The following is a 15,108-nucleotide window of genomic DNA, read 5'->3' as shown; positions in this document are numbered from 1 at the left end:
ACATTTTGTCATTGTTTTGGAGACTTTAAATAGGGCACTATTTGAGGGAACAGCCATTTGGGTGTCTGAAACCATTGTGGACATTATTGAGTGCAATCTCACATTCAATCACACTACTAGACCTGTGTTCTAGAAATAAATTTGATATTGATATGAGGATATAGGGGCGATTTCGTAAACAACCAATATCTGATTAATGTGAATATTATTACTAGTCTTCTCGACTAGATGTCATCCTTTTTTATGTCCCTGTCAACACTGATGTAGAAGCACCTAACCTTGGCTGGAAGCCTAATCTTGACATAAACTGTAAACTTTTAAACCCTCTTTTACCTAAACCCTTAAACTGTAAACGTGTAAACCCTCAAATCTGATTGGTTGATTGGAATGTTCCAGGATCAACAAAGATGTTGATCCAGGATCATGTTGCACTTGTTGAAATCACGTTCACCTAATCGGTCAGTGCAACTTGGAATGACTTTTTTTAACATTTTAAAGGACAAATAATTGTTTAATTTCAACTAAAATCAAACTTTTAAATTCCATGTAAACATACTGACTAAAAGTGCTGTCAAAAACATTTGGTGTCTGTTGTCAAGCACAGCTCACACAGAAGTAACTTTCAAACAGCTTTCGGTTGGAGTTAAACTTCTCTTGACCGTCTCGAACTCATTGTGAATCTGCGAGGGAAAAACTAAAACATGCAATTCCAGATTGAGTGAATTTATATTGAATACACATGAAAATTTCTGAAAAACAGTAAATGTGTCCACAGCATTTCTGCTGCATAACATGCTCTAAGCCGAAAATTAAGTGATTTAGGGGTTAATACATTGCACATTTCTTTTGATAAATGCCATCAATTATAAAATGGTTCTCGAAAGTGGGTCATTGGCCATTGTAAAATCGCATTTTTTCAATACAAGCAAACCTTCTAAAAACCTGACTTGTACCTAATAAAGGAGAGAAGATTGTAGAAAACAACATGCTTTGGTTAGAAAACAAACCATCCTGAAAAAGCTCTGAAATCACAAGCAGACACAAGCCCCACTGTGACGGAGGCCTGTTCAAAGCTGCCTCTGCCCTGTCATTAAACTAATCAGCTCATTATTGGACAGTTCAGGTTGGTCATTGGTCACGTTTCGTAGAAAGGGAGGCCCCTTTATTAAGCAGCCCTTATGTCTAAGATCTCTCTTAAGATACCCTAATTCTAAGTCTGATTTAAACCAAGGGGTCAATGTCTGGCTGGTTAGCATGACTCATTAACCCCTGCAGGCTGATATGCTGTATACCGTCATCCTGATTATGAAGTATTATTCCAATTTAAAAGAACTGTTTTCTATTTTAATATATTTTAAAATAGAATTTATTCCTGTGACGGCAAAGCTGAATTTTCAGCATCATTACTCCAGTCTTTAGTGTCACATGATCCTTCAGAAATCATTCTAATACACTGATTTAGTGCTCAAGAAACATATATATATATTTAATTAAAGTAGATATTTTACCAGTGCTCAATTCTTTCTAGAGGATTTTTTTTTTTTTTTTAAAGAATGGATGGAGTGAACTTGAACAAGTGAACCTGACATCATTATCCTGCAGTTCCAGAGTAATTTGTCACATGACGTTTACGGCTAAGGGGAAGAAAAGCAAAATAAAATGACTCTTTATGTCTTACTTAATGTCTTTATATGAACTTTTGCTGAAAATATAATTACACAGTTAACAAGTACCACAGCACAGGAGAGCTAAGGAGAGCTTACACCTCTACCAGTCACAGCTGTTAACACCATTCTTCTTGTTTACACAGGCAATGATGAGTTTTATAATAACATGTCATTTACGCTCAACTGTTAGCTAATGTCCTTAGTGCATGCTCATTTATATTATTAATATTACATCTAACCCTTCCAAACGCCTCTGTAACTTCCAGAGAAACTCTCTGTTAGGGCTCCATGTGGAGTGAGCAGCCCACATAGCTGTCATCCATTTTGTCCTCTTGAGTCCCTCTGACCAGCCTCATTCGTTCTGTTATATTCGGTACCAATATTCAGAGTAAAATACTGTAGTCCAGTATGTCACAATTCTGTGTTGTCAGTAACATGTGATGTACATATTCAGCTATTAGCCATGATAATATCTGATAGGCTCAGAGTCAGTTTAAAATATTTTTTTAAAAGCAGCACACCCTTTGTCACAAAACAACACTCATAGACAAAACTCTCACGTCAAAAACGAAACAAAAATATATATATATACCAACACGTTACAGCACAGGTTGTTCTTGAATCCTAAACCTTTACCGTCCTCCGATCAATTCAAAACACCAACAACAACAACAACAACAAAAAGAGAGAGAAAAGAAGAAAGAGAGATATATCTGCCATATCGGGCAAAGTGTGCAAGGCGCTCATGAGAAATGTAGATTTCAGTTGTAGTGCTTTCACAAAATAAGTTCAAATAAAGCCATGCAACAAAGAAGAGGGATTGGGGGAGGGGTACAAATCGCAAGGGATGGACTTCATATCCCAGAATGCCGTGGACAAAATCCTGAGGAACGGGAGGAAGTGGGCGTGTCTCAGGTCTGGTCCAGCCATTCGGCACGTTTAGGAGCTTTGCAGGTGTGAATGTCGACAGCCTCCTCACAGTCTTTGCACTCGACGGCGCAACACCACTTAAACTTACACTCACACTTGGTGATGCGTTTTACGCGTGTGGTGTCGTAGCCCCGTCCGCAACACATGACCTCGCAGCCGTCAGTCCCCCGGGACGTCTTGTTACAGACCCGACCAGCAGTTCCCAATGAACCTGGAATGCAAAAAAAAAAGGAAATGGTTTTGTTGAACCCATGTTGAACTAAAAGACCCAGAATTTACATTGGACATCAAGTGGTGACCTAACATACCCCAAAAAGTAATGCATTTCATGATGTATTAAGCCCACAACAATACAAATAAGCATCAAATCATTTAATCATAGAATCAAATTAATTACAAATTGAAATATAGTAGTGGAAAATTATATTTGTAAATATATATATGCACCCTGATCTTTCATTATAAAAATTTCACTATTACAATGTTCCTGCTACCATAATGTTTTTACTTATATTATTATTCATAATAATTTATTTATTCATATTAGAAATATATATATCAAATATGCGTATATTAACATAATTTATATATACACATATTTGATATATATATATTTCTACATTTATATTAGTAATTTATACCCATATTTCATTCCTTTTGACTACCAAAAAGCACAGTTAAAAGTTTCTGTTATGAACAAAAAATAATTAAATAAAGAGAAAAGTATCACATTTGTAAATGCATATTTTTGTAATCAATAAATTACCATTAAACCCTGACGTACCAAATATGATGCATAAAATGAAACATAAAAGTTGTATGTAAAAAACAAGTAAAGGTTTTCCTTTTTCTATTACATATTTTGTCTAAAGGTTTAACAGACAGGCTAATTCTTTTTTTTTTTTCTTCTTATTAGTATTTCCTATTTCAGGCTTTACAGAGTTAATGGAGTCCCGGTCATATAATTCAGCCAAAATACCATTTGACTGGACACACAAAATTACATCTGCAAAATAACAATGATATAAAATAACTAATAAATGTCGATGAACAAATGCAGAAAAATACTCTTAAAAATAAATGTTCTTTATTGACATCAATGAGTCCATGAAGAACCTCTAACATCCACCTCTCCATTAGACAAAGTTTTTTTTATAGTGGACAAAAGGCTCTTTGGATTAGTACAATAGGTCTTACCACTAAGACAAAACGGTTCTTTTAAGTAGTGTTCATGAAAGGAGTCCAAAACGCTATCACTGTGAAAACTTCTATGAAACATCCTACCTAACAGTCTTGTAACACAAAGTCACAAAGTAAGTAAGACCGACCATAAATAATCAGATTGGTGTTTTGGAGTCTGCATGTTGTTGTTTCGCAAGGTTAAACACACAGTGGACAGTGATGGTCTCTTTCTTAAAAAAAAAAAAAAAAATCTGCTTGCCCTGCGGCCATGAGAACCAGAGAGTGATGGTTGTGCTGGCAGCTTTGAAAGAATGGGATTTGAAAAATGAGCCTGTTGTATCCTTGGGGTGCAAATTCCACTGGGGTGGTGATGCTGGTGGTGGTTAGGGGGTAAGCGCATTGACCCTCTGAAATCACTGAGCTGTGAGCTGTCTGTCTGACCCAAACACACACTCAAACCATCACACTGATGCATGAGCTGCAGTAGTATTCTCAAAAAAGCAGAGTAACACAGTGTGGCGTGATATGTTTCCAGTAGGAATATGTTGTCTAATCTATTAGTCGACTAGTTAGTTTTAGGGAAGCCCTTTATAATTAGGTTTCTCAGTTGTGTCCAATATGCTACATTTCTTATGGGGTGTTCACATAAGATGTGTTCTTGTGTTCAAAAACAGCTAAATGGAAGTTGGAACAGAATACAACAAAATGTATGGTTGAGTGGCACACCACCCCAAAAAAGTAAAACATCTGCATGTATTGCAGCACGGCAAAGCATAACACGTGCTAAAATGCTTTCAGAGAAGTTGCATTTCTAGATTCATCCCCTTTGAAACACTACAGATAAAATATATATATAAAAAATGAATTAATAAATACATATATTTTACAAATTAAACAAAAATATATATAAAAAAATTGAGTCATAAAGTTAGTCTATTTATGACCCATCACCAATTGAACATGGGACTTGTGCCGCTAGTCCAGATGATACATGCAGGAGTGTGTGTCAGAGCATCAAGGATTAACGGAGCAAAAAAAAATCCCATCCCACCTCTTCTGACCCTGTCAAAGCCTCTATTGCCCTTTTTACCCTTAAGGTTTATGGTTAGGTTTAGGGCAGGACAGGGCAGGTGTGAGAGTCAATTTACCTCAGTTACTGAATCCTGTCTTTCTCCACACATCAAGTCATGTAAAAATGAACATGGCTTACCACCATCAGACTGGATCTCAGGAGTGAGGATCCTCTGAGGTCTGCAGGTGATTCAGTGGCCAGCCTGTTATGGTACGTTTACACAACAGCCATGTACTAAAAACAGAAAAGTTTTTCCTTTGCGTTTTCCGTGTACAGACAGCAACGTTGTCAAAACAATCCCCGTTCAAACGGATTGACGAAAACGACTAAAAACGCTGCATTATGCTGCCAGGCCAGTAGTTGGCGATGTTACTTTGTGAAGAAAAACTATGTGGCTATAGATTTAACACGGAATGCGCATGACCGTTTTCACAAATGTGCGTTTTTGTAGTTTACACAGAGATGATAACGGTATAGTTTTCAAAAACTTGCAATTTGAAACCCGTTTTCAAAAGTTTGCGTTTTCAGGCCCCCAAAACGCATAAAAAGTTTTCCGTTCTTAGTTGAAAATGGTGTTTTGTAAATGCCCACTTAGACTTAATTAAACACTTTACTGTCTCTCATAAACAGGATTTTATTTATCACACTTTTATACCTTTATTCATCAGACAAACTAAGCACTTCCTGCATTCTGCACGTCTGGTATAATCTAACTCTTAATTCGGAGAAGTCTAGTGAGTGCGTCAGCAGTTAGTCAGAGTTAAATATTTGTGACATAGTAATGCATGAGTCACAGTATAGGTTAGTGCTAATTGCATTAGTACTAAATGAGTCAGTATTTACACTGCTTAAAAGGCATCGCTGTAGTGATATTCTTTAAACATCCGGGTTTGGTTTGTTCTAAATTCTTTAAACTATTTAACTAATAATACCAGTCGTAAGTGTGGTATCTTCTGTTTTTATTGTAAACTTTGTGGTCTTTTTTTTAATGCATATATTCTTTGTGAAGAAGGCAACATCTGACCAAAGTATTGATGAAAGAAAGAAATAATATATATATATATATATATATATATATATATATATATATATATAATGACAGAAACATGTCAAACTAATTCCGCCCTAATTTGTGCTATGTAATAGGCAATGAGGGAGCTTACTAGCTTTTTTAAACACTCTCTTATTGGCTTGTAAGCACTGATATTTCCTTCAGGTATTAAATATTTAGTTATTTCATGTTTTCATTTGCATTCTTACCTGCAGCTTTGTCCATGAGGCAGTAATCAGGTGAGGTTTCGAAGTACACCAAGTCATTTTTTGTGGCTTTCCTGAAGTCTTTATTGGCTACTGTGAATCCTGTCCCATCTTGGTTCATGGTGACTTCGATGGCTCCGTTGTATTTTTTGCGAAGGTAATCTCCTGTTTTACGGAAATCTGACATTGCCAACCAGCAGGTTCTCAGAGTGCACGACCCACTGACTCCATGACATTTACACTCCAGCTTCATAAAGCGTTTTACAGCCTGTAAAACAGAGAAACAGAGAAAACATCCCTAGTAGTAATTATATGAACAGATTCCATGTGGCCAAGAATAGCCTCAGAATGTAAACAGAGTTTCACAGGAATGTATCATAGAACAATGTTTTTGTGTTATTTATGCCCATATTTATATACTGAGTTTGTTGTTTAGTTGTAATCAAGGTTGGAAATTAACTTTTTCACTCACCAGACAATTTGGCTACTAAATTGTTAAGTTACCGACCATTCAGAACGTCGCCTAGCCAAAACAAAATTCGCACAAATAAACCAGATTATCAATGGCACAGCTTAGATTTTTTTTTAAATATATATATATATATATATATATATATATATATATATATAAATATCATTGTATTGCTTTTAGCTTTATGACAGTCAATCACTGTTTGCAGATACCATTCAAATAAAATAAAATAGAAATAAAATCAAAATCCTCTGTGACTTCTCGTATAATTGCCTTGAGTTTACCTGCACGTAGCAATAAAGGGTGCTTCATGCCCAAAGGTCTTGGACATGCAGCATTTATGAGAACAGGTTAGAAAAAGTGACCTCTCAACTGTCTTCTAGGGTTCCAGCGGAACACACCAGACAAGCACCAGACAAACGATAGACGCCGAGTGGTGCCGCCGGTATGCGTATGGTAATAGAAAGCAATGTCTGCATCCGAAATCGCATACTCTCTTGAGAAGGTACTTATTTTGAATAAGTAGTGAATGTAATCTGGGACATGCTACATTCGCCATGTTGTCATTATCATGTGACCTACCAGCGTTACTTGCATTGCTTCACTGCCATTCACAAATCCTCCAAAACTAAAGACGTGGTGCAGCGCATTGTTTCTCTCAGTATGCGACCCTCTTTACACTTTGATTTGCTAATGATTGAGCCTCTTTTTATAGAAAGGGCTCTGATAGTAATGCCATGCAAATTGATACAACATAATTTATGAATCATAACCCGCCAAATTGGCTAGTGTGTTGATATGTGTTACCCGCCACAGTGGATTTTCACCCGCATCTGGTGAGTTGGCGGGTGTTAATTTCAAACCCTGGTTGTAATACTGGCTTCATTCGTTCGACTTTTCCACCATACAGTTATATCACCATGAATGCGTCACATAGTCTCTGTTCTCACCATTCTGCCACAGCGGTTGTTATGAAGGTTCATGAGTGCTCGTGCGTCTTTCACAGTTCGCTCTTTTGCATCTACGAATGCTTTGGCAAACTTTATCCCATAGTTGATGTTATCACTGCAGCCACCCCAGTCAAACTCTCCTCTTTTGTCGCTGGCCCGGCCGCGCTTGTGGGGGTCACAGTTGCACGACTTTAGCTCCCCCTGACTGCAGGCACGGGTAATAGCGAAAACGACTCCCGCCGAGGAGATCGCATATACGAACGCCGCCTCACGACTGCCTGCGAAAACAAAAATCATGAAGCCACAACAAACACATTCAGGTCCTTAATCAGACACTCAAGACTTTTAATCACACCCTCCACTCTCATATAATCCCAAACATCACTTCTGATTTGTCCGCCAGAGACCTGCCTAGGGGTGTGACTTGCCCCAGTGTGAGTGTTTGGTTTAAATATTAGTACAGGCCTAATCCCTCCAGGGTGGGCCATTCTCTGCTAGGATAAATTGTTTGAAGGTTAGCAGTCTGATAGTGAACTGCCACAGTCATTTTCTAACCTTAACCTGCTTTTTCTAAGCGTCTTGCATGTTTGGACTCACGCCACTCACACTGATTCCTTTAGCCTGAATGAATGTAAGAAAAATACCAAATGTAAATCATCATGGACAGACTCCAGTTTTGCGATGAAACCAAAAGTGTGTTCTTTAAAACATGTATTATAGTTTAAATATGCATTTTCCATTATAATTATAAAATTACAATATATAACATATTTGGTATGTTATATATTTTATAGTTACATTTACACTACAGGTCAAAAGTTTGGGGTCAAGATGTTTTTTTAAAGAAATGTATGACTTTATTAAGCAAGGATGAGTTAAATTGATCAAAACTGACAGCAAAGATATTTACAATGTTACAGAAGAATTTCATTTAAAATAAATGCTTCTTTTGAACTTTTTATTCATCCAAAAATCCTGGAAAAAAGTTAATGGCTGCTGAAATTTCAATATATATATTACAATAGAAAACAGTTATTTTAAATCGCAATAATATTTCACGGTACAGTATTTCAGTTCCCCTTCGTCAGCTCACTACTACGTAAGTCAGAAGTGATTCTGACGACTGGGGATCGCTTGCGAGAGCCTATCTACTTTGAGTGAAATAAAACGAGCCAATGCACATTGGCATGCGATAATTGCACCAGCTCCTGTGCGTCGCATCCTTGTCTTTCGATTGAGAGTGAGTGTTCACATTAGGTTGCATTCCTGGTGTGTAGCCGCGGCTATCTCCCTGTGCGTTTCAGCACCTTAGAGCACTTCAAAAAGAGCTAACACGATCTGTCTGCGTGTTTTTCAAGATGTCATTCAGATCTTGTGTTTCTGGATGCGTCCGGCACTCCGGCTGACGTGCTTGGGCTATAGGCACGCTGAAATGGCACTCATGGATGATTCATGTTCTCATTGAGGGAATATGACCATCGCGGCATTACGGTCGAGACTCCGTTACCTCGAAAGAGGTTGAGCCCCTTCGCTTATTCCCCGATCTAGTGCTTCTTCTGCCCAGCAGAAGAGGCATACTTTGGTTAATAGCCTTGATCCTAATAATCTGCGCCTCCCTTCCCGGGCGTGTAAGTTCTCGTCCGCTCTCACGGACAAGGCTTACTCAGCCTGTGGAGAAGCTGCCACCACCCTGCATGCCATGGCGCTCCGGCAGGTCTACTAGGCCAAGTAAATGGAATTGAACGAGGGTAGTTCCGACCCAGGGGTTATGCAGGAACTGCCAACAGTGATGGACCTCGCCCTCCGGGCGATGAATGTCACTGCACGCTCCCTGGGTCGGGCGATGTCCATGTTAGTGGTACAGGAGCGACACATGTTGCTGAACCTGGCCGGCCTCTTCGGCAACGCTATGGAAAACTTTGCCCAGCAGTTTTCCGCAGCACAGAAGCAGATGGAGGCGATTAAGCACATCCTGCCCCGACGGCCAGCTGCTGCCTCCACCCAGTCGTCGGCAGCGCCTCCGCCTGCTCATCGCCTAGGGCGCCCCCCTGCGGCCGCCTCCACCCCTGCTCAGCTTAAGCAGCAGCCTTCACCCAGGCGCCCAGCCCGTCCAGGTCCCCGCTAAATCAGGGCAAGGGCATAAGGGCAAGCGGCCCTGAGACGGGCGACCCAGCGATGGAGGAAGTTGCTCTCCAGGAGATAGTGTCCGCATCTCTCCCTCCCCCGGAGGAGGATCGGGTGGAGAATCTTTTGTTTCATTTTGTTTCTGTTCCGCCACTAGCTCCCCGGAAGAAAGGTGGTGGGTTACGGACGATCTTGGACCTGCGAACCTTGAATCGGGCCCTGCACAAGCTCCCGTTCAAGATGCTCATGCAGAAACGCATTTTTGAATGCATCCGTCCCCAAGATTGGTTTGCAGCAATCGACCTGAAGGACGCGTACTTTCATGTCTCGATTCTTTCTCGACACAGACCGTTCCTGCGGTTTGCGTTCGAGGGACGGGCATATCAGTACAAAGTCCTGCCCTTCAGGCTGTTCCTGTCACCCCACGTCTTCACGAAAGTCACAGAGGCAGCCATTGTTCCACTCCGAGAACGAGGCGTTTGTATTCTCAACTATCTCGACGGCTGGCTGATTCAGTCTCGAGATCAGTTGTACGAACACAGGGACATGGTGCTCCGTCACCTCAGCATGTTGGGCTTTCGGGTCAACTGGGACAAGAGCAAACTCTCCCCTGTGCAGAGGATCTCTTATCTCGGTATGGAGTTGGACTCGGTCAACCAGACAGCGTGACTCACAGAGGAGCGTGTCCGATCAGTGTACTGCTTGGAGTACAATCAAGAGCAGGACAGCGGGACCACTGAAACTTTTTCAGAGCCTCGTCTGCAGTAACGCCACTTGGATTGCTTCATACGAGAGGGCAAGCTTTCCCAGCGTTATCCAATAAGTCACACTGGGTGGGTCTTGCGGAACAGCAGTGACTGACCTTCTCTGCTTAGAACTCCTATTTCTGCCCAAACACTGCGGTCAGGCCAGGAGGCTCAAGCGGAGCGCTGGAAGGGCCAGCAGCCGTGGCGTTTTGGTAAATATTCCCATTCGTCAGAATCACTTCTGACTTACGTAGTAGTGAGCTGACGATGGGGAACGTCTCGGTTACATATGGTAACCCTCATTCCCCGAGGAGGGAACGGAGATGTAAGTCCCCTCACCACAGTTGCTGAGCTTCCGCTGTACGGGCGAGTCACAGGTCCGGCTACTCAGCGGAAAAACAAGGATGCGGCGCACCTGCTGCTCATTATATGCTCGCGCCACGATGCACAGCAGCTGGTGCAATTATCACATGCCAATGTGCATTGGCTCGTTTTGTTTCACTCGAAGTAAGCGATCCCCATTCATCAGAATCACTTCTGACTTACCTCGGGGAACGAGGGTTACCATACGTAACCGAGACGTTTTTCATTAAATAAATGCAGCCCTGATAAGCATGAGACTTCTTTCAAAAACCGCCAAAAATCTTACTAACGCCAAACTTTTGAACGAACATTTCTTGTAGAAACTCTAAGAAAGTGTTTGTGAAAGGTAAGATGTTCCTGTTATCACGTTAATTTAATAATATTATATATTACTAGTATTAATTATAATTGGGCCACATTGGAGGACATATCAATAGATTTCAGTTAGATTTTTTAAACTAATAGCTTCACAGATTTTACAAAAAAATTAAATGCATAAATCTGCTAAATATGGAAGCGCATTTAAATACCTTGAAGTTATTTATATGCTAGTAAATATGAATAACTTCCGCAGAACTTAAATTTTGTTTTAATGGAGTCTTTTATTGTAGGACCCCCTGCCCAGATCTCCATGTAAAGTTGTCCTTCTCACGCTGCACTGCAGTCGTTTTCAGTTTCCTGTTGCGGCTAAAATGTGTTTCAATGATCTGTGCTCATGTAGTACAATGACATCTGGAGAATATCTATGTTTGAATCGCTTCATCATTCATACAGCAAGATATTCTCTAAAGAAAAATATATTTTTTTAATAGTACAGTTGCCGTTTATAGGAGAATCCTCTCTTGGCAACCGCTCCAATTCTAATTCCATTTCATAAACTGAATACACGCAGTGCTGCGAGAGTCTGTCCGGCTGCCAGAATCATCTCTCCAAACATTTACATCCACTATGCCTGTTTATGTGGTAAAGAGGCATAGAGAATGCTGGAGGGGTGATATTTTCACACAGGGATCTTTGGAACGCTGTATGAAAGCCAAACAGAAAGCACATTTACAGTGCAGATTTCTTGAGTAAACTTCAGGTTCAGACTGAAATAAGTGATCCTGTGGGGTTTTGTCTGTTTATCACACCTGGCCAGGGATTTGTGTGAATGTGGCTGGATTTTCCTGTGAGTTCCGAGTCGTTTCATTAATATCCCTCAGTGATAAACAGTGATGGACATGTCCAAGAGAATAACTGTTTAAAATGTCATTATCCTATTCTGATCCATACTGATTTATGTGGTGACAGTGCAGAATGCTGATCTAGGTATTTACCATATGAGATGCACAGAGAGATATTTAAAGAGAGAGAAAGTTTGAGAATCAGTATGTAGGGGCTTTCGCACTGGTTCTCACTTAGTTCCAATAACTATTGCCGGAAGTACCCGCTTTTTGACGTGTTCGCACCGCAGGAACTGGGTATGATTTTAGTTATAGAAACACCTTTTGGGGAGGGTACTAAATTAGCTCCTGCTTCAAAGTAGGTTCTAACAAAAAAGACAATAGAACCCATTTATGACGTACTCCAAGGACTTTTCATAGGAAGGACAAATGGATTTGCAACGGTCGCTTTATCGCGTCCAGTGTAAATTGCTACTAGCTGTTGCGGTGCAGCACGATGCAACGCATCAACGGTCGCGTCCAGTGTAGACACGTGTAACCCAGCACAATAGGACCTACCAGTGACGTAACTGCACATTGATTGGCCGAATGCATGCCGAAACACTGGTACCCGCCATTTTTAAAAAGCTGTGTAAACACACAGTTTATGTATATTAACGAACTAACTCCACGAACCAATGATGTCCTTCCTGATGCCAAAGTCCAGGCACTTCTTAACCTTTATGTGGTGGAGTTCTTTATGTTGTTGGATGCCACGCTTAAATGAAGTCACTGTCTGTCAGCTTACAGGGTTCAGAGTTCCTACTGGTGGTGCGAATGTAACCAGGAAAAATGGCCCTAGGGTAACATTTAGTTCTCGCTAGTTCCTATAATTGATTTGCTATAACTACCCAGTGAGAAAGCCCCTTATATCTGTTTCCCAGCAGGTGGTGAGATCACTGACACTACAGTTAATATAGTTTTGATAGTTTCAATAAAAAAAGAAAAACTAACAATAATAATGATCAAATTTACTTAAATTGACTACTATAATATTATAGTATTGTCATTATTATTATTAGTTTAATGTCTAATAGTCCACTTTAGACATTCTACAAACTATAAGTAACTTTGCATCATGTCAACTAGCAGTCATTAGAGTATTAGTAGACAGTCTGCTAACACTTTATTGTGATGGTCCCCCAACAGACATTCTACAGACTATAAGTAACTTTGCAAGTCCATGTCAACTTATACTGACCCTAACCCTAAGCTAACGGTCAACTAATAATTAAAATCTAAATCTAAAGTGGAGTATCGAAATAAAGTGTAACCTTGAATTAATCTAATAATGAATAATGGCTAAAAAAAATCACCTTTACAATTCAAATGTTATGCATTGTATTTCTCACATGCAGTAATAAATATTACTTATAAACTAGACATTGCTGCTACATTTAACATTATAACTTCCATCATTCTCTGCATTTAAGATTTAGCATTTTTATTTCATTTTTTTTTTTCGTCATTAGCGATAATAATAACATTGACTCCTTCTGTCTCCAAAACGCACAGACACATTTCTAGTACTCACTGCGCTGTATGACTCTCCCAAAAACAGTATGGTCTCTGTCCAGGGCGCTGCAGTTCCAGCGGTGATGGCGGAATTGATGCTGGCACTCTCGAATCCACTCTTTAGCCCCGCCACCGATCGACTGCATGATGTCTGGATACTTCTGACACAACTGTCTCTGTTTATTCACCAGCCCGGGAATATTGTCACAGATCACACGTGCACCAAGGGCTCCAATATACCTGAAATATAAAAACACAGATGCTTAAAACCTGAATTCCTGAACCAATCAGTCACAGTTTTTGCCAATCGGTACTCTTCCGAAAGTGCTGAATCAGTAAACATTCAGTGATTATGCATTGACTGACGCCAAAGAGTTTGATCATTCACAGAATCTTACCACTCATTAGTGGAATTTCAGAGGGAAGTTTGGCAAACTGGCATGTGTCATAAACAGACATTCACAAACCAGCCATTATTTATGATTTATGCTAAGGCACAGGCATAATAAGTTCAACATCAACCAATTTGGGATACATTTTTGAGCCTCTATGATAACCAATGATTAACTGAGTTAAATCTTTAGTTTTTAGACTATTGCTCTTTTATATGAAGTATTATGTTTTAGCTCCAATTATCATTTGCTGTGATGTCATACTTGATTCTACTCAGGTAATCAGAACAGAAGGAGATTTAATGAATTATGATGCATTCTGTCTCTCTATTACTCTCTGCATAGCTTTCACTCCTGTTCTGATTTTTTCAATCCATCACTGTTCGATAAACTGTTTGTCTAACGGCAACAGAAACTGGGATAAAATCCCACTCTTTCTCACCCAATCCGTATCACATCAAACCTTCACACTAACACACACTAGGTCATGTCAGACTAAAGGAGGATTTAGTTCTAAATATTTTAGTCTGCAAAAATGTGCTTTTCTTATGAGAAAATGAAGTTTTTACCTTTTTAAAAAATGTTTGTGAATGTTGATCAATCTTTTGATTATGACTGTGTTCCTCCCACCCCGATACCTCATTTGACTGTGATTATAAGGGCTTTATCGGACCCTGCGCTTTGCGTTCGATAGTTAGAGTTTGGAAACGCTCACCCACACACACCAGGCTGGTCTCACACATTGTGGTGGTTTGCAGGTTGGCTTTAACAGCAGCAGTAATTCATTATCCACAGGACCACGACCACAACCACATGCTGTAAAAATACAGTAAAATCTGCTCTCATTTACACTGCGTGTCTGTGTGTGTGTAGTTAGGCTTGACTGGGTAAAGAATATACAACTAGTAATTTTTTGCTTCAATCACCCATATAGTGGTAAAAACTCCTCTCCTCCCTATTTCTGTCCTTTCCCCTCTCTCCATCTCTCTGCATCTCCACATCTTTGTCTTTTTCTCCATTGGTCTAATCACATTTTCTCCTTTCCATAGATTAGACAGAAAGGGAAGTTAGGGAAAACAATTATCAGGCCCCATATCAATCATATCTCTCCAACTTTTTCTCTGAATCAGGGTCCTAAAGTTTCCTGTTCTGGATGAATGATTTGAGAACTGTTGAAACTTACATGTGCCATTATGTGTCATTCTTTATGTATGCCAATTGCAATATGGTTGGATG

General features: G+C 39.8%; 1 protein-coding gene across 2 annotated transcripts in view; it reads right to left on the bottom strand.

Annotated features, from left to right (window-relative positions):
- Positions 1-1,548: 1,548 nt before the first annotated feature.
- The window catches only part of wnt2bb (wingless-type MMTV integration site family, member 2Bb), a 29,328-nt gene continuing 15,768 nt past the window's right edge, over positions 1,549-15,108 (bottom strand). Inside the window, exons 2-5 of one of the 2 annotated variants that reach the window (XM_079897680.1) lie at positions 13,500-13,720; positions 7,531-7,808; positions 6,112-6,376; positions 1,549-2,808 (exon numbers count right to left, since the gene is read on the bottom strand). In XM_079897680.1, coding sequence (XP_079753806.1) covers positions 2,579-2,808; positions 6,112-6,376; positions 7,531-7,808; positions 13,500-13,720 — 994 coding nt within the window. In that variant the 3' untranslated portion in view covers positions 1,549-2,578. The remainder of the gene's footprint in view (positions 2,809-6,111; positions 6,377-7,530; positions 7,809-13,499; positions 13,721-15,108) is intronic. The other variant, XM_079897681.1, reaches the window with a different exon arrangement.

The sequence above is a fragment of the Squalius cephalus genome (assembly GCF_949319135.1).
Source record: "Squalius cephalus genome assembly, chromosome: 16".
In the NCBI taxonomy this organism is placed as follows: Eukaryota; Metazoa; Chordata; class Actinopteri; order Cypriniformes; family Leuciscidae; genus Squalius; species Squalius cephalus.
The sequence above is the reverse complement of the archived record's forward strand: the minus strand, read 5'-3'. Positions and strand labels throughout refer to the sequence as shown.